Source organism: Molothrus ater, chromosome 16 (assembly GCF_012460135.2).
Source record: "Molothrus ater isolate BHLD 08-10-18 breed brown headed cowbird chromosome 16, BPBGC_Mater_1.1, whole genome shotgun sequence".
NCBI lineage: Eukaryota > Metazoa > Chordata > Aves > Passeriformes > Icteridae > Molothrus > Molothrus ater.
The window spans coordinates 5,618,810-5,640,930 of record NC_050493.2 but is presented as its reverse complement, the minus strand read 5'-3'; the positions used below and the strand labels follow the sequence as shown (position 1 = coordinate 5,640,930).

Here is a 22,121-nt window from a genome sequence, read left to right as displayed (position 1 = left end):
AACAGTATATACAGAACTTATATGTGTGTGTGTATAAAACATATACCTAGGAATTTAAAATACATGTATACACACACACATATAAACAGCCTTTTGTATAGATAATAATATGTAATGCTTGTATTACATATTATTTATAATATTATTCTTAATTATACATGCACACAAAACAATTTTTATAGCTACCTATAAACACAAACAAGGAGCCCAGTCTGTGCTCTCCTTGCTTCTGCTGTGCCTGGGTTGGTAAGTAAGTGTGAATGACAGTGTGTGGGTAACATACACTTATAAATACTTTAAATATAAGTTAAATATATAATTATAGTTAGGCATACACATGTGCATGCAGATATACACCTTAAATTTATAAATATTTATAAATTATATGTATATAAAGCATGCACATGTGTATATAATATAGAATCACATATTTTAGAAAACAAAGTATAAAAATGTCTATACATAAACAGGTGTGTGAAATACATTTAGCTTATATCTTTGTAAAGTGAATATGTCTGAGTGCTACATCTGTACATGAATGTGTGCATACAAACACCTCACACACACACATTTTACATATTACACCTACCCACTATGCAGTTCATAGTTGTCTGAATAGCCAACAACCCCTTCCTAAAGCTTATTTCTCTATTCCCAAGAACCAGCTATCCTTTGTGCATGTGTGTGCACACATAAAGAACTATTATAGAGAAAATACACAGAATATGCACTATAACACACACATTTACACAAATAATAGCTAAAATAATATACATTGTGTTTTGAGGGTGTCCCACACCCCTGGGGCCCTGCCAGCACTGGCACCTCCTTGTTTCCATTTGCTGCTTTTTAACCCCACCTCCCTGCCCTGCCCCAGCACCACACGGCCACGGCTCTGACATAATAATAATTTATTGGTTGGAATGACATTTAGTAGCACAGTTGTCTTACCAGTGACAGAACGAATGCACACAGCCAATGGGATGCTCTCAGATACACAACCACCCGAGGAAACGCGTCGGACAGGTCCGTGGCTGGGGCTGGGCCCTCAGGGCACGCTGGAAATCTCATTTTGGGCTAAAAATCCAGCACCTGGTGTGCAGGTCCCAGCCCGCCCGCCCTAACTGCAGGAATTACAGTGCTCAACACCGCGCTGAAACGTCACTTCAAGCAGCTTTTTTTTTTTTTTGCTTTTTTTTTTTTTTTTTTTTTTTTGGGCAGGAGAAGAAAAATCAACCAAAAAAATTGGATTATTGGGGGAAAAAGTGCAACCAGCAAGTCTGGAGAAGGGATGTACCTGCTGGGAGTGAGCTGGGACAGGCTTTGATGGTGCCCATCAGCAAAACTGCAGATAAAGCTCAACCTCCAGCTCCATCCCAGGCTCCCCAAATGGGGCAAAGCCCCCCAGACCATGGAACAGGGATGACCCAGGGAGCCAAACACAGGCCTGGCCCCCAAAGCTCTGCTCCCCCAGCATCACCTCATGGGTTGGTGTTTCCCTTGCAGCCCCCTCCTCCCTGCCCTTCATTACCTTAACGAGGCTGATGATGCCCATTTCCTCTATTTCTAAATCCTATTTGACCCTCTCTGGGTACAGCATCACCCCCAGTCCCCAGGGGGATAATTCATTTCTCATTTTCCCTGGCACCATGGCAGGCTCAGCTGCTTTAGCACAGCACCTTTCCTGTGTTTCCAGGCTGCCTCCCATCCCACAGGGATGTCACCCTTGGGGACTTGCAGCCCCCTGGAAAGGGCTGGCAGCCATCTGGAAGTGTGGGGATGCTCAGCTCCAGCACCAGGGACCTGAGCATGGGGAAGAGTCCCAGCTGCCCCTGGGATGTGCCACCAACAGTCTGCCATCCTGGTGAAGCGGGTGTGGGGTGATGGGGTGGCAGGGCCACCTGTCCCACCCCACAGAGCAGCCACAGAGCTGAATTTCAAGTTGGATCAGGATCTTCTCCGACGTTCCACCGCCGCCCTTCCGACATGATCACGTGAATGATGAGGGGAAAGGGAAGTATTATTATTGTTATTATTATTACTGTTATTATGAATTATTTTTAACATTTCAAATAAAACCACGTCGTGTTGTAAACAGAAGCTCACTCCTCAGGTCTGCCCAGCCAGTCCCAGCTAAGGTTTATGTTTGAAATGGGCTTCCACTGAAAGGAAAAAAACAGAGAAAATAAAGTTAGAGCAAGGCAAGCACTGGCTGGCACAAGCCCACCCTGACAATGGTCCTTGCTGATGCTCCTTGGCTTTAGTTACCCCTATAACCATACAGCAGCATAGACACCACACCAGAGGCAATGAAGAGGGAAGGATACCATCCTCCTCCTCCTCCAGGGTGAGCCCCTCTCTGCTCAAACAGCCTTTGCATCCCCTGGGCAGTGAAGAGCTGCCTCACACAGAGCAGGAGGGAGCGATGTCCTGACCCCCAGTCCCCTCCAGCCGTCCCATCCTCCAGCCCAGGGCACTCTGCAGGGCCAGGGCTGACATCCAGCCCTCCCCAGGGAACACACCTGCATATTCCTGAGGCAGCATTGGCCGGCTTATAACCTTCTGGAAGGTGGTGATCCACTCCAGCTGGTCGTCCTCTGTCTCGCAGGCGAAGAGGAATTTCCGATCCGGGGTGACGATGGTGATCCCGTGCTGCCAGTGGTTCCCCTGCGTGGATGGTGGGAGCCCTTCCAGCACCTTGTAGCTGTTCTCCTTGCTCCCAATAAAAACCTCCCCTCTAGCAAAGGCATCCTAGGAGACAGCAGAGCAGTCAGGAAGGGGGTGAGGGTGAAGGGAGCTCCGCAGCCCAGGCACCAAGACAGCTGCAGCAGCCACAAGCCCACCAGCCAAACCCCAACAGCACCACCCACAGCCCTGCTCCTCACCCAAGGGCACCCACAATACAGCACCAACACCAGGGAGCCAAGATCCAGATGCAGAGTATCTGGTGGACAGGGCTTTTAAGTGGTTTTGGTATTTACAGGGTTACTGCCCACTGGACACCAGGCAGAGCCACCAAGCAGTGACAGCATTGTGCCCTCTTGGCTCTCCCACCAGCCTGCATTTTGCTGCAGATCATTACTGTAATTATTACTGCTATTACTCTTATAATTATAAGTGGCAATATTGCAGGTAATTCCCCCCAGGCAGCCCAGGCACCTTCATCTTACCAGGGGATCTTTGAAATACATGAGCCGTCGGTCATCCATGGTGAACCATCGCTTCTTGAATCCCTCTGTTTGCTGGGGAGTCAGAAAATGCCAGATCACACACTGGAACAGCTCAGCTTCTCTCTAACCATGCATGGCCCAGGAGTGTCAAAGCACTTGGAGCAGCCTGATGGGCTGGGGGAGTTGGGAAGATCATTTCTGGGTCATCAGAGCCACCACAGCCAGGGGCTGGGCCAGCTCTACCAGGAAGGGACATTTGGTTTATGATGTAAATCTGGATTTTTAAAATGTTCGTTCCCAGGTGAGGAAAGTGCATTAAATACATTCACAGAGTTATGGCTTTGCCTCTCTGGCAAGGGTTGGTTTGTCCCACCAGCAACCCCTTCTTGGGGCCATACAGAGCAAGACTCATGTTTGGAGGGACTAAAAAATGCTTCAGATCCTACCTTTGGCCCTGTTTTCTCCATGTATCCTTCCTTCAGGTAGTTTCTAGAAAGCTTTGGCACCAGCTGGAGCAACCAAAGAGGACAGAAAAGAGCAGAGTCAGATGGAGGGGCCTGGGGGTCACTGGAAGGAAAACCCACCCTGAGCTGGCCCCAGCCCCGAGCCTACCCCACAGCTCTGCCTCAGAGCTCCAGTCCTGCTCCTCCACAGGGCTCAGAAGAGGAGGCTGCAACATCAAACACCTTGGAGCAGCTCCCCAGCACAGCCAGCAGCCTCCAGGAGCATCTCCCACACTCCTCAGGGTGCAGGGCCAGAGCCACCCTGCAGAACCACGACTGCACCCCTCCCAGATAATTGGCAGAAGGCAGGAAATGCAATTAGATTTCAAAATCTACAGCCAAGGAGGAGCAGGGAGTAATCAACAAGCACCAGCACAGTGATGTTACAGCCCAAGAGCAGCACACAGCCTCGGCTGGCAGCACATCAGAGCAGCCTCTGGAATTGCATTAGCCCAGGGTAACACAATTAGCAGCTCCAGCCCCTGGAAAACACAGGCATTTATAAACCAGGCTGCACTGACCTGCAGAGAGCTCAGGGCACTGACATCCTTCTGCCCTCACCTTCCCAGCCTTCCAGACTTTGTTTTGGCTTTTGTTGTTACAGCCAGAGCCTTTGAGCCAGGTGCTCAGGGCTCCTGCAGGGGTGGCAGTGCTGGAGCTGCTCCCCTGTGTGGGCAGGGGCCCCAAGGGCTCAGCATCCCTCCACAACCATTTCACCAGCAATCACAGAACACTCCGAAGGATGGAGCACTCCCCAAGCCTTCCAGCTTGTTAACAGGAGCTAAAAATGAGCAAGAGGAGGAAAAAAAAGCCCCACCCAGCCAATGCTGCAGGAACACTCACATCAGAGTCACTGGCTCCAGGGAATGCCACTTGTAGGTAATGGAAGCGTGCTGCCCGGATGGCGTTGAACCAATCCACTATTTCCTAGTAATGAGGAAAAAAGCAGAGTGAGGAGTGCAGCCTGCACACAAAATAACCTGATCCTGCTGGGTTTTGTTGCTCTGGCTCCAGTGACAGAGCTCAATGCAGCAGGGATCCTAGAAAACACAGAGTACAGCAAAAAGGTGAAGGATGTGGAACACTCAGCTGCTGTTCTGGGCTGCCAGATGTGCACAGAGCTCTGCAGCTTCCAGTCAGCACCGAGGGGCTTTCTGCAGAAGGGAGCATTTAAACATCTCTGAACTGGCAAAACCAGCCCCAAAAGAGCATTTGAAACATTGAGCTGACCCTTTAAACCGAGCTGGGCTGGTGCAACCTGCCCACCCAGCCCTGTCCCCTCCAGCAGCAGCACCTGCATCCCACCCACATTCCAGCTACATACTTCAATGTTTTGATAAAAGAGTAGCTCAACATCTCTTTATCTTTGTATCCCAGTCTATCAGCTGTGTCTGTGAGTCCTTTAGGGACAGCCACAGAGATAATGAAGTCCAAGAAGCTCTGGCACTTCTCCCTTTCCTTGGCAAAAAAATCTCTCTCTATTTTTTTCCTCCTACAAAACAATTGTTTTATAATTTCCTTATTTTTAAACTCATGTATTCATTTATCTCTAGTAAGACCCAACAGCTTGTGCTGTATGTCTCTGAAGGTTTTGCTGAGAAATGCCACATTAATTTTAAGTGTTCCACACTTAAAGGGAGCGCTCAAACACTGCCTTGTGCTCTGACACTGTGGGACCAGGAAAGGTTTGCTGGAAGGCAATCAGGAGCTGCCCTGCCTGGGATCTGAGCACAGGGAGAGGGATGCTGAGCTGTCTTGTTGTCATTAATGCATGTGAAGCTTCACACATCAGATCAGGGACATGCTCAATGAGCCAGACTCAATCCCAAAACAAACACTGCCCAACCCTTTCAGGTGAGGTCGCTGTAGTGTAGGAAAGACCATGTCAAAGGAGAAGTTGGCCTTCTCTAAGAGTTAAACTTTTTTGTGCTTTAGAAATGATCTGGGTAAGGAGGAAAGGCTCACATGAAATTTTAAAATCTCAGTTTTAAGGAGCTGAATTGGGGGTATCTTAAAAACGGCCTAATGTGGCAAATAGCCATTCCCAAAAATTAAAAATCTTTGCTTTGGTTTCTTAAGCTACTTCAAGTTGAGAGAAAAAATATCCCAAAAGATACTAGGACATAAACAATGGAAAACTCTGACCTACTTGTCTGAGGTTTTACTCACTTATCACTTGCTCACCTACCCTAAGCAGCTAAGGACACCCCAGACAGCACCACAAAGAGGATCACTGAGAATCCACTCCTGAAGTTCATGATGACCAAACCAGGCTGGAGCTAATGAACAATAAGTTGTGATGTTAAAATTTTGGTATCTTCTACGGCCACCAATTGGGTGGTTATACACATATTTATTTCTTTATTTACCTGTGGTTCTTCTCTGTGATCATGATGTGAGGTAGGGTTTCACCCTGCAGAAAAGCAGAAGCTGAAACCCTCACTGACTTCCAGCAGCAAATTGCTTTCTGGAATATTGATAATCCATTGACACAAATGAGGTTTGACCAAATTCTTCCCTGTGAGGGTGGCAGAGGTTTTCCCAGAGCAGCTGTGGCTGCCCCATCCCTGGCAGTGTCCAAGGCCAGGCTGGATGGGGCTTGGAGCAGCCTGGGATGGTGGAAGGTGTCCCTGCCTATGGCAGGGGTGGAATGAGATGAGCTTTAAGGTCCTTTCCAACCCAAACCATTCTGTGACTCTTATGAAATGTTAGAAGGAGCCTAAATGAGGCTCCCCCAGCTCAGACCAGGGAGAGGCAGCACCTCTGGGGTCCAGGAGGACACACTGGGGCTGCTGGGGGAGCCCAAAAGGGAGCAAGGGGCAGCAGGAGACCACAGGGGAGTCCCAGGGCAGCCTCCAGTCCCAAAGGGCAGGAGTTTGCCCCAGGGGGTTCATCATCCTACAGCCCTTGTGCAGCCAAGGAGACAGACCAAATTCAGGGAAGTTGGAAGGAATTGAGCAGGGTCATGATCAGATTTCATCAGAGCACATCCTGCCCTGCGTGGGAGCAGAGACAGCTCCTTCCAGCAGCCCCCAGCAGAAACCTCAGCAGCCAAACCCAAACCCCACAGCCCTGAGTGCAGCCCTCACAGCCTGGCTGTGCAAACCACCAAAGCCCAGCAAACCACAGACTCTGACACAACAGGGGGAGATGCAACTTTGCCACTAAAGAGCTGCTGCTCATTAGTCTGGCTTAAATTGCAGCAGGAGGTACCTGAGAGCAGCTCCAGTGACATGGGCTGGGCTCAAGAAGCACCTGCTGACAAGCACCTGGCATGGAGGGGAAGTTTGAGAGCAGCTCCCTGGGACCCACAAAGGATCACCCCAGACCCATGGGCCCTCTCCTTCACACCTCCCTTCAGAGACATCTGAACAAGGGGATTTATTCAATACAAACATGAGTGTCTGCATTTTATGAAGTATGAGACAGGCAGAACCACATCAGTCCCTGCTTCTCCCACATTCCAGCTTGCTCCCCTTTTGCCAGTCTTTGGGCTGAGTCCCCTCATCTTCCAATGCTCCATCCACCCTTTCTCCTTCTCTGGGCACCAAGGAGCCTGCCTTGAAAAATCCTCTACTCCGAGTTTCAAGAAATTTCCAATTCCTCCCATTTGCATCTGTTTACTTAGAACACCCTCTGTGCTTGGAAGAACAGGACAAACACTCTCAAAGCTGGCTGTGCATCCTGTAGCCCTTCCACCTTCCAAGAGATCCCAGCTTGGCTGGAGCCTGGTGTGCCACAGGCTGGCTCCCAAACCTCCTCATTACCTCCAGGGCCTCACCTTGCCATCTTCATGATAGACAAAGATGTTCCTTGTGCTATTGTCCTTCAAGTAAGTGATCTGCAGCCCGTGTGGGTTCCCAATTTTTGCAGGCTGGAAAGTGGCGTTTAGGTGCTCAATCTTCATAATTGCTTTGGGTTCTTTTGCCTGGAAAACACAGCTGGGTGAGCAAACACCTGAGAAGTGGCTTTCAAACCAAAAAACAGTTCACTTGGTCAAAAAAGGGCCTATTTGAGGGCATTAGCAAAAAGCACCTGAATGCCAGCCCACAAAACTCCCTGGAAAAATGCTCTGTCCTTCTGCAAAATCCAACAAAAAGAGACAGACTGCTAACTAACAGGCCAGGGTGCTTTGTGACTCCAGCACCCACAGATAGTTCATCCTTGTCCCAAAAGATGGAGGATTATCCCCTTTGCCAACAACAGACCCGGCTGGGAAGCACCATGTCCATGTCCCCACCTGTCCCATCCTCTCAGGTGAGCCACTGGCTGCTGACTCTGCTTGACACTGGAGGAACAGAAAACCAGGGAGATTTCCCTCTGGATTGCATCCAGTGCCATGCAAAGGATTCAGACCCCAGTGACCACTGCAAGGTGGTGACACCTTCATCAAAAGGTTGTCATCAACACGAAACCCACGTTATTTGGAGGATGCAGAGCCAGAGCTGAGAAAAACTCCTTTGCTGGTGGTTTGAGAAAAGCCCTACAGACTTTAAAGGGCAACAGAGCAAGAATGTGTGAATGGGCCTGGGGGACATCTCTCCATGACTGTGCTGGAGGAGCAAGAGCAAACCCCACTAAAGGGAGGGTGAGCTGAGCTGAGCCTGGTGCTCTTGTCCTGGAGCAGCTGGGACTCAGTGCTTATGGAAATTGTAAAACAAACTGGTGCCTTGGGAATTACATGTTCCAGGATGCTCTCACGGCTGCAATCCCATCTGCACACAGCAACCCCAGGTACTCACATCGTTTTTGTTGAAGTACTTCAGAGCACCTTCCCTCTCTGATAACACGAATTTTCGGCTTAAGAATTGCCCATTGTCACGTCCTCTCTTCCACAGAAATCCTTCTCTGTACCCTGCAGCAGAAAGGAATCACTGAGAGCCAGGGATAAAGTGCTGTACTTGAAAAGAGAATTGGGATAGAGACAAGAACTGCGCCTCCAGAACTCAGGAAACCAAGTGTGTGGCTGTTCTGATGAGGAACAGCCCTTCTCCTCCAGACCTGCCCTTCTCCCTCTGCTCTCATTCTCTGCCCACAGCTTCTGCTTCAGACATCTCCACTCTGACACGCAAGGAGTGGCTCCCTGTGCATTATTACAGCTCAGTCCTGGGGTGAGCCAAACACAGGACTGGTGAAGGATGCTGCAGGTATTTCTGATTGCACTTGCTCCCCTCAACAACACAGATTTTTTAGCATTTAAGGGATGGAGAACAAAATTACTCTGTGTGTCACCAAAGATGATCTCAAATCATTGTTAATCCCGGCAGGTGGGCACCATCAGAGCTGTATAAGAAGAGAAAGAAACCCAGAGTGGTTTGCTGAGCTGCCCAGGACAAGGCTGTGAGCCAGGATCAAAGTCAGTCTGGAAATCCAGCTCTCCCTGCCCTCTTACATTGGACATTTCACCATTTTGATGTTCTCTTTCCAAATTGTGTCAAAACACAGAATCCAAATTCAATTCAAGGAAGAATTACAAAAACCCAGCACAACCAAGTGTTATCCCATTCTGTGGCTCACATGTTGGCTCTTCCCAGGCCAATCCCTCCAGCTGCTCTGACAAAGCCAGCTGCTGATTTCAGTGTACTTTGGTACAGATTTTTGCTTGCTTCTTTTCTTTTTCTTGCTTCTTCCCTCCAGGGCTGCATCCTTAGGAGCTGCTCCTCTGCTCTGCCCAAACCTGAACCCCTGTCAGCACCCATCAGTGCAAACCACCATGAACAGCCCTTGCACCCAACATGAACCCACACAGGCTCCCCAGGCAAACTGTGTGTCAGCAAGATGTGTCCTCAAAGCCCTGATCCACAGGGCTGTGAAAGCAGCCAGAGAAGGTGCTGAGAAACAAAACTGCAGGAGGCACAACAGGAAACAGATCTCACACTGGAGGGCATTGGAGACAGAAAATAAACCCTCTCTTCCCTGTCTCGTGCACTGCACTATCCTAGCATCAGCTTTGTATTTACAGCACCTGGTCACACTCAGGTCCTCAGGGGTGGTGAGGACCTGGCACAGGGTGCCCAGGGAAGCTGTGGCTGCTTCCCTGGAAGAGTCTGAGGCCAGGCTGGATGGGGCTTGGAACAGCCTGGGAGAGTGGAAGATGTCCCATGGCAGGGTAAAATGGGATGATCTTTAAGGTCCCTCCCAACCCAAACCATTCTGTGAGGGTTGCTCTGCTTAGGTGGAAGCTGAAGGACCACAATCCCTCCAACCCCTGCTGACTGCTGTGTTGGACCACACAACATCGTGTCACCAACACCTCTGTTCCTCTCCTGAGGCACAGAATGAGGGCTGCAACCTCCTGCCACCATCCCATGGATCACCAGCACCCAACCACGAGTGCAGAAAGCACTGCCTGGGCAAGACTGATAAAGAAACACCACTAACACAGCTGGTACTGCTGCTGCCACGTTTCCTGCAGCACTTCTGCCACCTGCCAAGGAGCAAAATCAACCACTTTGTTCTGCAGGCTGCTCTGGTACCTGTGACTCCTGCAAGAGCCCCACCAAGCAGTTGTGTCAAAGTCAGCCAGTAAATGGCACAGGACACAGCCACACAGCCCAGGTGGGCATTTCTGACCTGTTGTGTGGCTTCCAAGGTAAAATCAGGATCTGTCCCTTCCACACCCACCTCACCCCACAGCTACAACTCTGGGGCAAGGAAAGCAGGGGCACCAGTTGGTTGAGTGAAAAGAAGGTAGTGCATGGTCCTGTGCCAGCTCAGGTGGGCTGGGGGCTGCAGCTCCTTCAGGCACATAGAAGTGGCAGCACCCCTGGGTGCTCCAGTGTAGCCAGCCCTCCACTGCCTGAGGGCTCCAGAGGAAGCAAGGGAGAGGATTTTGTATAAAGAATATCTGCTGCAGCCACCATCTCTCATCTGACTTCTACCAGCATTTGGTTCAGGTTCCCCATTTTAAAGAGGGAGGATATTGCTACTTCCCCACCTCAGAAGGCTCTTACAGAGCTGAGTTAATGATGGGGGTTTGGTCTCTGAGAATGTGGATTACAGGAAGTATCCAAAATTACTTATTCAGTTTTACTCTTTGCTCTCAGAGAAGAAAAATCCCTCCTGCAAGGAGGACAATCAGATCCATGGCTTGCAAAAACCAACATGCATGGACTTCTCCTTCTGTCATCCTAAGCAAGGCATTCAAAACTGGGAATTAAAACCACGTCTGATCTTTGGTTTCTTTGGCTCCTTATTTCAGAGTTTCACCTGGAAAGAGGCAACAGAACTGCTTGTTTCCATGATGCTTCTAGGGCTGTGGTAAAACCAGGTCTGAGTGTATCCAACACCACACAAATGCAGCACTGTGTGGTTTCTTGCCTTCTTGTCTCACTGCAAGACAAAGCATGGGGGGCTGAATAAGAGGGAAAAAAAATGTACTTGTGCATGTAATCCAAGAGAATCACATTTCCCTGGAGTTCAGGCAGGGCACCTCCTCCTACAGAAGGCCTTCTTCCTTCCTCTCAGCAGCTAAAGTGCATTGACCCTGATTCAGAGCTTTGGAGAAGATTCAAATCCAGCTCCCTCCCTCTGCTGCTAAAATTGCAGGGTGTGCATGGCCACTCCTCAGAGTGTCAGAGCTGAGCTCTCTGCTCCATTAGCACGGTGAGGTGTTAATTAGGGCAGCACAGGGGACAGGCACTCACTGGACACGTGTGCCCACCTTTTCTGAGAGGTTAAGGAGCTGCATAATTCTCTGGAGCAGCTGAGTGTGGAATCCCTGACATCACACATCACCTCTGGCCCCATGTCACAACCTCCTTTTTAAACAAAGAGTCTGAAGGATATTCCTCTGAAATAAACCCTGCTGCCCACAGTGAGAGGGTTGGATGGAGAAGGTGGCATATTCTGTATTTTCCTTACAGACTGGACTTTGAATAGGGTTGCAAAAACAACTTGTTTAGCCATGCCAGTGTAGATGGTTTGGTTTGACTGCTCTAGGTTGTAACATTTCTTCCTGCAGCACTCAGCCACCATCAAAGCAAGATATTTCAATGAATTCAACTTGCATACTTTGAAAATTTGCATTCCAATAAAAGTCATAAACCAAGGAATATTAAGTTTGCTCATGGAATGAAAACATCACTCTTTGCCCCAATCCCCCAGATGCAATCAGGGTCCAGGTCCTCAAATCCCTCAGAGCTTTCACCCTGCTCTGCTGCACAGCACCAGCAGATTGCTTTTTTTGCCTGATTTTTTTGCCTGTTTGAGGAGCTCAGAAGTTCCCTGTAATAATTCTGCAGCCATCTCTGGATAATCCATTTCCTGCAGGTCCTGCCCTGAGCAGTGCAGGTACAGCCATGCTGGAGGTGTCTCAGCATCCCCATGGCAGCAGGCACCTGATGCTGAGATGGAAATCCTCCCCCTCCTGCACTGACCAGGTCAGGAGCCACCAGGAGCTGCTGCTGCCCTGCCCAGTTCAGTTCTTTGGAAATTACAGCCTCAGCAAGCAGAAAATGAGGCTCAGTGATCCTCCAGCCCCCAGGACCCCTGTGAGGTCAGTGCTTGGTGCACCTAAGGCAGGGTGGGTGATGGCATGTCCAGCTCACGGGCTGAGAAGGGAATGATCTCCCTTCACCTCCCTCAAGACAACGTTTTCTCCCCATTTAGGGCACCACATCCTCCTCACAGCTCATCCAGCCAGGCCAAAGAGCCCAGGAACTCCCCAGGAACTGCAGCACCCTGACACCCACACCATTTTCTTGTGCACACACGTGTTAGAGGCACAACATTTCCCAGCTCCTAATCAATCAGTCCTCTCCTAATGAGCACTTAGCATCCAAATTACCTTTCCTAAAGGCCATTTCACAGAGAAGGGTTTCATGTTGTCATCCAGTCTGCTTCTGCTGCCTTCCAGGAGCTCATAAAACAATTATTGTCCCACTGCATTGTCACTTCAGCTATGGATGCAAGCAGCTGATGAGATTGATTGCTTCCACAATGCCCAATTAACCCACTCACTCTGCAAACGATTGACTTAATCAAAGGCAATTAGTGCTTGAATGGCTACAGCAGACAGAAAGCCAGGATTTAGTGGATGATTCAGGTAATGTTGTACAGACATCTCCTTGGCCTTCTGAGGGAAAACATCCTCACCAATGCTCAGCTCAGAGCTGGAAGGAGATGGAGCCTCGGGTCGGTGGTGTGAGGTGGCACAGAAAGGGACTAGGAACACACACTTCTCTCTACTGAGAAAAGGAGAACTTGCAATGGCTGATGTTCCCTCTTTCCTACTTCTTCTGCTCATGCAGGGCCCAGAGCACCAAGCAGTTGACCAGACCTCAGTGACCAACAGGTCCTGAAATGGTAACTTGCCTCTGATAGCCAGATCCAGTCCTCTGAGCAAAGCCAACACTGTTGTACAAAACCACCTTCAATACTGATTTCTTCCACAGCATCTTATCCCACAATGTAAAAAAAAAAAAAAAAAACAACCCAAAAGACTCAGTGTGGAGGCAAGAGCACATTTCTATAGAAATGCAGGTGTCAGTGTCCTCAGGGACTTTTTCCTCCAGACAAATCACCCCAAACTGGCCCAGCAGAGACCAGACAAAGCCTCACCATGGGAAGGTCAAGAACAACCCATGACACGTAAAGCAGAGGACAGAGATCATTTTATATCACGTGAGGAACAACTCCAATGCTGAAGCCAAGCATGGAAAACCAATTCTCCAGATCACTACAAGAAGATACTGTCATCTTGATTTTGTAATGGCAAAAGGTGCTCCCCAGCTGCTGGGACCAGTGTGGAAAATGGAGTCAAATGCATCATCTCTGTGGAAAGATCACGGGGCTGAGCTCAACTACACATCCAGATCCTGAGGCTGACAGAAAGAAGAAAGGTCTGTGCCCCCACACAGGCATGGGGCATTTAAATGCAAGGTGCATGCCCGGGCTTCCAGCCCCACTTAATCGTGAGTACACTTGCACTGGCGGCTCACAGCTGAAAATCCAAATTGCTCCTAAGCAAAGCCCCAATAATAAAGCTGAAATCCATTAAGCCTGTGATGTTTGCCACTATTTAAATCAGATTAAAATTGTGCATGACACCACTAAGCCGAACAGTCAGAAAACACTCTTGTCAAGTCTGATGTTTCTCCATGTAATCCAGACCCCCCTTCTTTCAGCGGGTTGTCAGCTAAAAGGAGCCACAATAAGAGATCATGTACCTAATCCAGCTTCCTAAGCTGTTTTTAACTGGTTTCTTTAATCACATGTTGGATTCCCCACGGAGCAGCTCTCAGGTGACAAAGACATTAGCACAGCCATTCATCCTCCTGGGAGGGATCTCAGGTGGGATCACCTTGCCCCTGGTGCCACTGAGTGCAGCAGGAACAGGACACACAGGAGCCTCTGCAGAGCTTGGGAAGCCATCAGTGCAGTAAAAAATGGGAAATCAGGGCAGCAGGGGGTGGCAGCCACTGCAGGGTGAGGTGGTGCAAAGGACACTCATCAGAGAAAAATCTTCTTTTGGTAGAGTGATATTGATCTCCCAGTGAGCACTCACCTCCTCTGAAAATGCTGTGTGGGAACAAGTATGAGGAGAAAACGCAAATTATACAATTCCCAAGTCTTCACCTGACTGCTGCAGGCATATCAGGTTTAATACAGAAGACAGCCACATCCTCCCTTTTATCAGTTTATCTTATAATTGACCATCGATACAGTACAACTTCCGTGGTAACTTAATTATTGAGCAAGTGTTTACATATTAAAGATAAGGCCACAGCTGCCTGCTGCAAGCACAATTTGATTGTATCTGCTGGGAGATGTTACAACCCCATGCTACAGAAAATGTCTTTACTGGAAGCCTTGCACTTACATTGCTGAGAATTGAATGTGGAATCTAATTTTACTTGGAAATCAAATGCTTCCTCTTCGAGTGGCACCCCTGCAACACCCACCTGGGAGCTTGCTTGGAGAAAAAAAATCCTGTTACAGGTAAATAACCTTCAGGTTTTGCTCTTTTGCAGCCAGTCTTTCATAATAAAAGGCAGATGAAAGGTGGGAGGCTCCCTGTGTGATGCTCAGCCCATTTAGCAGCAGTGAGTGCACTCAAAGCCTGATCCAGCTGCAAAGCTGGGTGTAAGGGCAGGCATGTGGCACTAACTCCCAATAATCCTGCAGCAGTTCACCTCAGGAGCTCAGTTCTGAGAACCAAACCACTCCCAACCACAGGGCAAGGATCCTCCTTGGGTGAGACATAAACACTCCAAAAAACCCTCCCTGCAGCCACTGTGAGTTCAGCTCACTCAGATGTCCTGCAGCCTTCCCTCCCCACACCTGGAGGAGCTCTGCCACCATCCCACACCAACCCACATCTCTGTGGGATGCCCACACAGAGCTGGTCCTGCCTGCACCTCTGCAAGGCAAGGGAGAACCCACATGCAGAAAGCCAGGAGGTGAGACTGAACGAGGGCAAGGAACCTTGACACCCTCCCCATGCACCACCCTGGGATTGGGATTCACCAACCTGCAGCTGCTCAAAACACCTCCAGAGCACCAGGAGCCACCTGAAGGTCTGGATTTCACACAGGCATCCTCAAACCACACCTAGGGCATCAGGCTAAAATAGTCTCTGAGCCTGAAGAGCTTTTGATGGATCTGTTCCCCACACCAATAAATAAAAGCTCAGCCTAGGCAGCTGCTCACACAGATCAATGCAAGCAAGGATGAGATTAATTTAAAGCCCCAACAGAGCTGGAGAGGAGTCAGCAGAGAAGTTCACCACAGACTTTAGATGAGTTTAGGACTCTGTGTTCTGGGGCATCCTGGAATAAAGCATTCCCCCACACAGGCAGCACTTCCATACAGTCACAAATCATGGAAAGCCATTCTCACACCTAGCACTCCTCTTTTTCTGCTTTGAACAGAAAACCAAATGGCTTCAAGCAGATCTGCTGCAGTGCTGCTGTTGGCTCCTGAATGTCTTTTATTGAGTGTTCAATGCATTTACAGTCAAAACTTCATACAGGAAAGCAGAATGTTTTAATTTAGGACTCGTTTCTGCCCTGGCTGCTGGTGTTGCAGCTGTCCCAGAAATCAGCTGGTACACGATGCTCTGGCAGCTGTGCTATCAAGGAAGGAGCATTTGGCAGCACAGCCACAACCTCCAGGTTGCACAAGGACATTTGCACACTTTGATTTTTCCAGAACTATCACCTCCCATTCCCTGAAGCAGCATAATCCCACTTAATGAACTCCTGGAATTATATAAATCAAGGCTAAATTCTGTCCCAATAAATCATCGACCAAAATTCCCACTGACTTAGCTAGGCTAAAATTTTCTTCCACCCTCTGCAATGCATGAAAGCTTGAAATTCACTCCCTGCTGAGCAGCCTCATTGTCTTTTAGGTATTTTGGGGATATGCTGTTTGTTACTGCCATGCCTGTGTCCCTCAGGGGCTGCCCTGGTTATGAAACTGGAGGCGGCTGCTGTGTCTGCACCTCAGCAGCAGCAGCATTTGTAAGACCAGTCCCATTTAGCTGGGGAGGCACCTCCCTGTCCCATTTCAGTGTAAGCATCCCAGAAGTGGGCTGTGGACAAGTCCTCCACTGCTGCACCAGGGATTTCAAGGTGAAAACTCGGGTGAGTTCACTATAGGGGAAAACGCAGGTGAGTGTGGGCTGGAGTTGGCAAGGAAGAAGCATCAGCAAATGCTCTGGTATCGGAGCTGAGGCTGATCTAACTCTGCTGCATCTCTGGCAAACTCCAGAAAAAGACATGACCTCACCCTGGAGAATGTTCTTTATCTGGTGAGAGACAGAAACTGCCCAGCCCTGCCCAGGTCTCCAGAGTAAAACAGATCTTTCTGTAGCAGAAATTGAATTAAGCTACCACGAGTTGCCATGAAAACAGCCTTCCCTATGTTCTTTGTTATCCTATTGCTTCCTGGTCGCTCCCTTCTCATTAGTGGAAGAAAGATGCCCCAGCTTTTTGGTCCTGTGTCATTACTCAGGGAATGTGAAATGTGCACAGTGTAAAATCACTGAGAAACACCAGACCTGGAGCACCAAGACTACCCTCATAAAGCACATAAAATACAAAGGGATGACTCTCCTATTCTTTCCTTAAATGTTTATCATCCAAGACATGGAGAACAAAGCCCTGTACTTCTCTTCAGCTGTCTCCAGTTGGCATAGGTCTATTTATTGACTGCAAAAACTCAAGGTTACAGGAACAGGCAGCCTGAGCAATATCAAAATACACTAATTCAAGCTGGTTGACCTCAAACAGGGAAAGCTCAAGGACAGGAGTGAGTCACGATAATTATATTGGGGTGTTTCACACATTTATTGATCTTATAGTCTGTCCTCACCAGCTGGACAGGCTCTCCTGGGAACCACTCAGGGCATCCCCAGGGAGCATCCAGAGCACAGCACAAAACACAGGCAACACATTCAGCTGCCACAGCCTAGAGGGGCTCAGACCACCTCATCCACCAGAAACTGCACTAGTTCAGCAAATTCAACCAACCTCAGGCTGATCACAAATTCAATGCTTTTGATTTGAGCTGATAAATGTAAATATTTCTGTTACAGGATGACACAAAACGAAACAACATTTCTTAGGTGTGCTTTTTTGAGAGAGGGGAAAAAAAACCCTAACAAAACGTTTTGCACAAAACCCTTAGATGGAGAACAAAAAAAAAAAGACTAATGCCCAACTATTTAAAATTTCATGGGGCAGCCCTTACACCTTTCAGCAAGGCTCACACCCACTCTGCTCTGCTTCCCCTGCATCGAGCGTCGCTGCTGCCTCGCCTCTTGCACGAGAGCTGCTGCTCCTTGGCTAATTATAGAAGCTTGGATCAGAGCTATGCTGAAGGCAGCTTGACAGAACCAGCTGTTAAAATCACAGCTGGATCCCAAACCAGCTGTGAGCATCCAGCTTCAGCTCGCAGCGGTGCTCTCCCCCCTCCCAGGGCCGGCTGCTCCTCCTCCCCTAAGTTCAGACCCACAGGTTCTCACCTGCAATTTTTGGCTGCCTAAATGCTTTTCTGCTTTAGGGGAGTTGAAGACATCAGAGCTTTTCTCTTTGCTAGATGTTTTTCTTCCTACAGCAGCTATCTGTAAGATCCATCACCGCCCCATCACTTTGTCACTGCAATGTTCATGGATTTCCTGGAAAGCATAACAGCAGTCGCTGGCCTCTTGCCATAGCTCAGAGAGATAGAAAAAAATAAAAATGCACCAAATTTAACTCTAAAAGACAAGCTTTTGCATGTGGAGCCCTCTCCTTTGCCTTTTGGTGGCGACTTTGTATCCTCATCAAGGCTGGGAAGTGGCGCAGCCTCTTCCCTTGATTCCCACAGAGCCCCGGGAGGCGGCACTGCTCCTTCAGAGGGGTCTGCACCACCTCTGAATCAGCACTTCCAAACGGTCCTGAAAGGCACTGAAAGGCTTCTCCAGCTCCTGGTCATATGATGCCAGTCCTGTGGAAATGTCAGCACATCCTGGCATGGGAGCAAGTCCCTGCCACAGCCCTGCTCCCTTGCACGGGAAAAAATAATGGTGAGACAAACCATGCTGTCATCTGCCCCTGCATCCTCCTCCTGAGTCCAGTTTGTTAAACAGCCTGTGCCTTGTCTGTACTGCAGCAAAGTCCTATTTGATATTTACACCATTTGTATTGTGAATTTGCTGACAGGGAGCAAGGCTGGGACCCACCACAGGCAGGAGAGCCCTTCCCAAACCCACAGGGATGCTGCAGAGGGTGCTGCCAGTCTGACTGGGGCTTAGATCTGCTCCTGGTTTCTTGAGTGGATTTTTTGAAATGGATCCATTTCCTTCCAAGGCAATTTGGTTCAATGTTTGTTCACTCACTGTGTGAGTTTTTGCTTTGCTCTGGGTGAGGCTGCAGAGAGCAGAAGTGACCTGCAAAGCATCTCCCCCCATCCACTTCCCATAGCAGCAGTGCCAGGGCACACCAAGGCAGAAGAAGAAGCAGTCATTTGTTTTAAAGCAATGACTGCATTTCCCTCAAACCCCCAAGGAGAGGATGGGGAAAGGTTTCTTGCAGCAAGTCCTGACACGGAGTTGTGTAATGTTAAATGCATAAAGGATTACATTGGGAAGACATGAAAAGGAGACTGAGCATCAGCAGTGGGGTCCCATCTGCTTCAGCTGAACATTCTGCCCTGCAAACTTTCCTCCTTCAACCATTTCAATCTCTCTCCAGAGCCTTTCATCGTAAACTCTTCCTCTCTATTAGATAAAAGGTTTTGGAAAAAAACCAAAAACAAATCAGGCCTTAATTCCCCTTTTTTGTACCCAAAACCCACAGCACAAGTGCCAAGGCATGGATGCCAGACTTCACAGAGCCCCACTGGGGTCCTGCCCTGCTCCTGGGGCTGCCAAGGTCACACCTGACACACACCAGGTGCTGCACAGGTGAGGGGGGAGCAGGGGGGCTCAGACCCACCCAGAGGGGCTGAGATTCACCCAAGAGGGGCTCAGACCCACCCAGGGCAGCTCAGACCTACCCAGGGGGGCTCAGACCCACCCAGGGCAGCTCAGACCTACCCAGGGGGGCTCAGACCCACCCAGGGGTCTCCACCTCCCTGAGGGGGTGTGGGGAGGGGGAGCAGCTCCCTGAGCCTGGCTCCCAGCGTGACTCACATCCCGGCCAGGGCTGATGTCAGGGCTGGAGAACAGAAGCTGCTCTGTGGCTGGGCAGCAGCAGAGGAGGTCTCTGTGCCAGGCAAGGTTGCTCCCTGGAGGGATGCTCGTGCTTTAACCCACTCCTGACAAGAGCACAGCAGCCTCCAGTGACCTTGGGCTGGGCTGGGACAACTGCAGGGTTTGCAATTCCCACCAGGCACTCCCAGCCCCAGCCCTCTGTTGGAAATCCCTGGACAGGGGCTGCTTTTGGGGGCATCTGTACAGCACTCAGAGCAAAACAAAACCCAAAATGCTCTTGAGCATCCTTGAAATGCTAAAATGTTCCTTTAAAAAGCCAATAGTGGAGGCTGCATCTTTTCTGGAGAGGACCAGAGCCCTGCTGCCACTTAGCCTGACATCCTGCATCCCTCCCTGCCATGCTCCCCACTGCTCCTGCGACCACAAGGAGAAGCATCAGCAGAACCTGCCCAGCACCAAGCTCACAGCAGGCTGCAAAACCCAGCCAAGAAGCCAAATTCCCTGATACAGTCCCTGCCTGGCTGTGATGCCAAATCCCTGCATTCGCTGGGGCACTGAGACAGGGCAGAGCTCCACGCCAGAGGTGCAGCCTCCTTGTGCTGCTCATTCAGCCCCAGATCAGCCTGTGCAGAGATCAGCCCCACCTCCAGCTGCCCTGGGTGCCCCTGCCAAGCAGAGGAGCTGCTCCTGGTGCCAGCTGGGAGGAGGGAAAATGCAGCCAGACTTTGGGACCCTGCAGCCAAGGCCTTACAGACAAGGGCAGGACTGAGGGCAGAGATTTGGGACAGGGTTTTGCTGAAATCCAGAGAGAGCCAAACCTGGTGCTTTGGTTCGGCCAAATACAGGAATCAGTTGCTGGGAATTTACTGGCAATGGTGATTTAACAGCAGGCACCACTGATGCAATCCCAGCACACCAAGCACCAACATGCCCTGCAGGGAACTGGTGCCAGGACTCCCTACCACAAAGCATCTCCCCCTCCATGCCCACACCTCTGCTTTGCAAAAGCCAACATGAATTCTCAACATAATATCAGATTTTTGCTGCTTTTTAACCATGCTGCTATTACTTGTTTATTTCCATCTCTAGGTCTATGAGGCATCTTCTTGCAGGGATTGGAAAGAGAGGCTAAGACAGCACAAAAAAGCATCCCACAGGGAGGGATGCTCCACAGATCCTGTGACAGCCGCATCTTCCTGATGCACGCTGCTGCCCTGAGCCACAAAAACAAGAGCTTCCCATCAGTGAGGGGCAGAGCAGAAAATGATGGAGCTTCTCTCAAAGCCCTGCTCTAATGCTTGAGCCTTTCAAGCACCAGAAGAGAATTTAATCCATTTTATAACTAGCATCAGATAACAGTGACATTAAAAAGCAGTCAGAGCCAAGCAGCAACTTCTTTTGGAGGTTATTAAGTAGAAATAAATTAACTTATTTCTCTATATTGAAAATTCCTCTCTACAGAGTAAGATCAAGGCTGGCTAAAGCTTTTGACAGCTCTTTGCCCATCAGTCACATCTGCATTGAGGTCAAATAGAGATTTACACTCACAGAAACTTCTGAAAAACTCAGACCTTTGGATCAAGATGCAGCCAGTATTTTCAGAAGTTCAACTCACAAAATGTTAGAAGAGCCAATTATAATTAGGCTTTTTCTACATTTCTATATATGGTGTAAATCAGGAGGCAAGTCACTGGCATTACAGGAAATATTCCAGCAAAAAAGCAGAATGAGGGGAAAATAAACTCTTTATATGCACAATATAATTCACTTTAAAGACACCTAACACAGCCAAGGCATTCAGGGCCATTTATAAATTCACAGCATTATGTGGCACTAAAGCTTTTACTGTGGTGTTCAGAGCCCAACGTGACCTGGTGTTTATACAGTGACATTTCAAACCTCACTGCCCTCAGCAGAAATACCTCCAGGGCCAGGGCTTGGATTTGGGTACAGGAACACAAACATCACAATCCCTGCAGAGACTCCAGCACTGCCCCAAACACCAGGTTTGGGTACAGGGACACAAACATCACAATCCCTGCAGAGACTCCAGCACTGCCCCCAACACCAGGTTTGGGTTTGGGTACAGGACACAAACATCACAATCCCTGCAGAGATTTCAGCACTGCCCCAAACTCCAAGCAGACAGTGAGGATTAGAAACTGGTTTTGTTTAGCAGAGGACCTGTGGCCCATTTACAAACCACTCTGAGCTGCCATTGCAACATCAGTGACACGAGCTGGTGGAGCTGCTCCAGTCTTGGACATCTGGACACTGGGACACCCAGACACTCGGACACCCAGACACTCGGACACCCAGACACCTGGACACTGGCGGGGGCTGCCCTGGGCTGGTGCCGCAGCCCTGAACAAGGGGCGGTCAGAGCCACAGCTTCACTCCCACCCCAAAGGCTATTTTTAGCACAAGGAGATGTTGTAAGCTCATAAGGAACTGGGGGAAGGGAGAAAAGGTTTAAGAAAAAACCCACAAAATGATGCTGAAGTATTTCTGTACCTTGTCAGGTCAGAGAGGAGGCACAGCCCTGCGCTGCACCATGGCCAGGGACACTCGCCCTGACCATGGCAGCACAGCATGGAAATGATGGAGGATTGCTTCACACACACCAACCCCAAACCAGGCAATGCCACCCAGCCCTGGAAGGCACTGGGATGCTCCTGCAGACCCCAGGGCACCCAGGCAGGTGACCTTGCTCTGCACCACTGCCCTCTCCTATAGCGCACAGCACCTGCACAAAGCCCAGGGAGATGCTGCTGATAACCCCCCACATGGCTGCTCTTATCTCGT

At 49.4% G+C, this 22,121-nt stretch overlaps 1 protein-coding gene across 1 annotated transcript in view; it reads right to left on the bottom strand.

Moving 5' to 3' along the window:
• Positions 1 to 896: 896 nt before the first annotated feature.
• The window catches only part of ADAP1 (ArfGAP with dual PH domains 1), a 49,439-nt gene continuing 28,214 nt past the window's right edge, over positions 897 to 22,121 (bottom strand). Inside the window, exons 5-11 of the mRNA XM_036392783.2 lie at positions 8,416 to 8,528; positions 7,455 to 7,601; positions 4,517 to 4,600; positions 3,617 to 3,679; positions 3,171 to 3,242; positions 2,523 to 2,751; positions 897 to 2,162 (exon numbers count right to left, since the gene is read on the bottom strand). Of these exons, the coding sequence (XP_036248676.1) occupies positions 2,134 to 2,162; positions 2,523 to 2,751; positions 3,171 to 3,242; positions 3,617 to 3,679; positions 4,517 to 4,600; positions 7,455 to 7,601; positions 8,416 to 8,528 (737 nt within the window). The 3' untranslated portion in view covers positions 897 to 2,133. The remainder of the gene's footprint in view (positions 2,163 to 2,522; positions 2,752 to 3,170; positions 3,243 to 3,616; positions 3,680 to 4,516; positions 4,601 to 7,454; positions 7,602 to 8,415; positions 8,529 to 22,121) is intronic.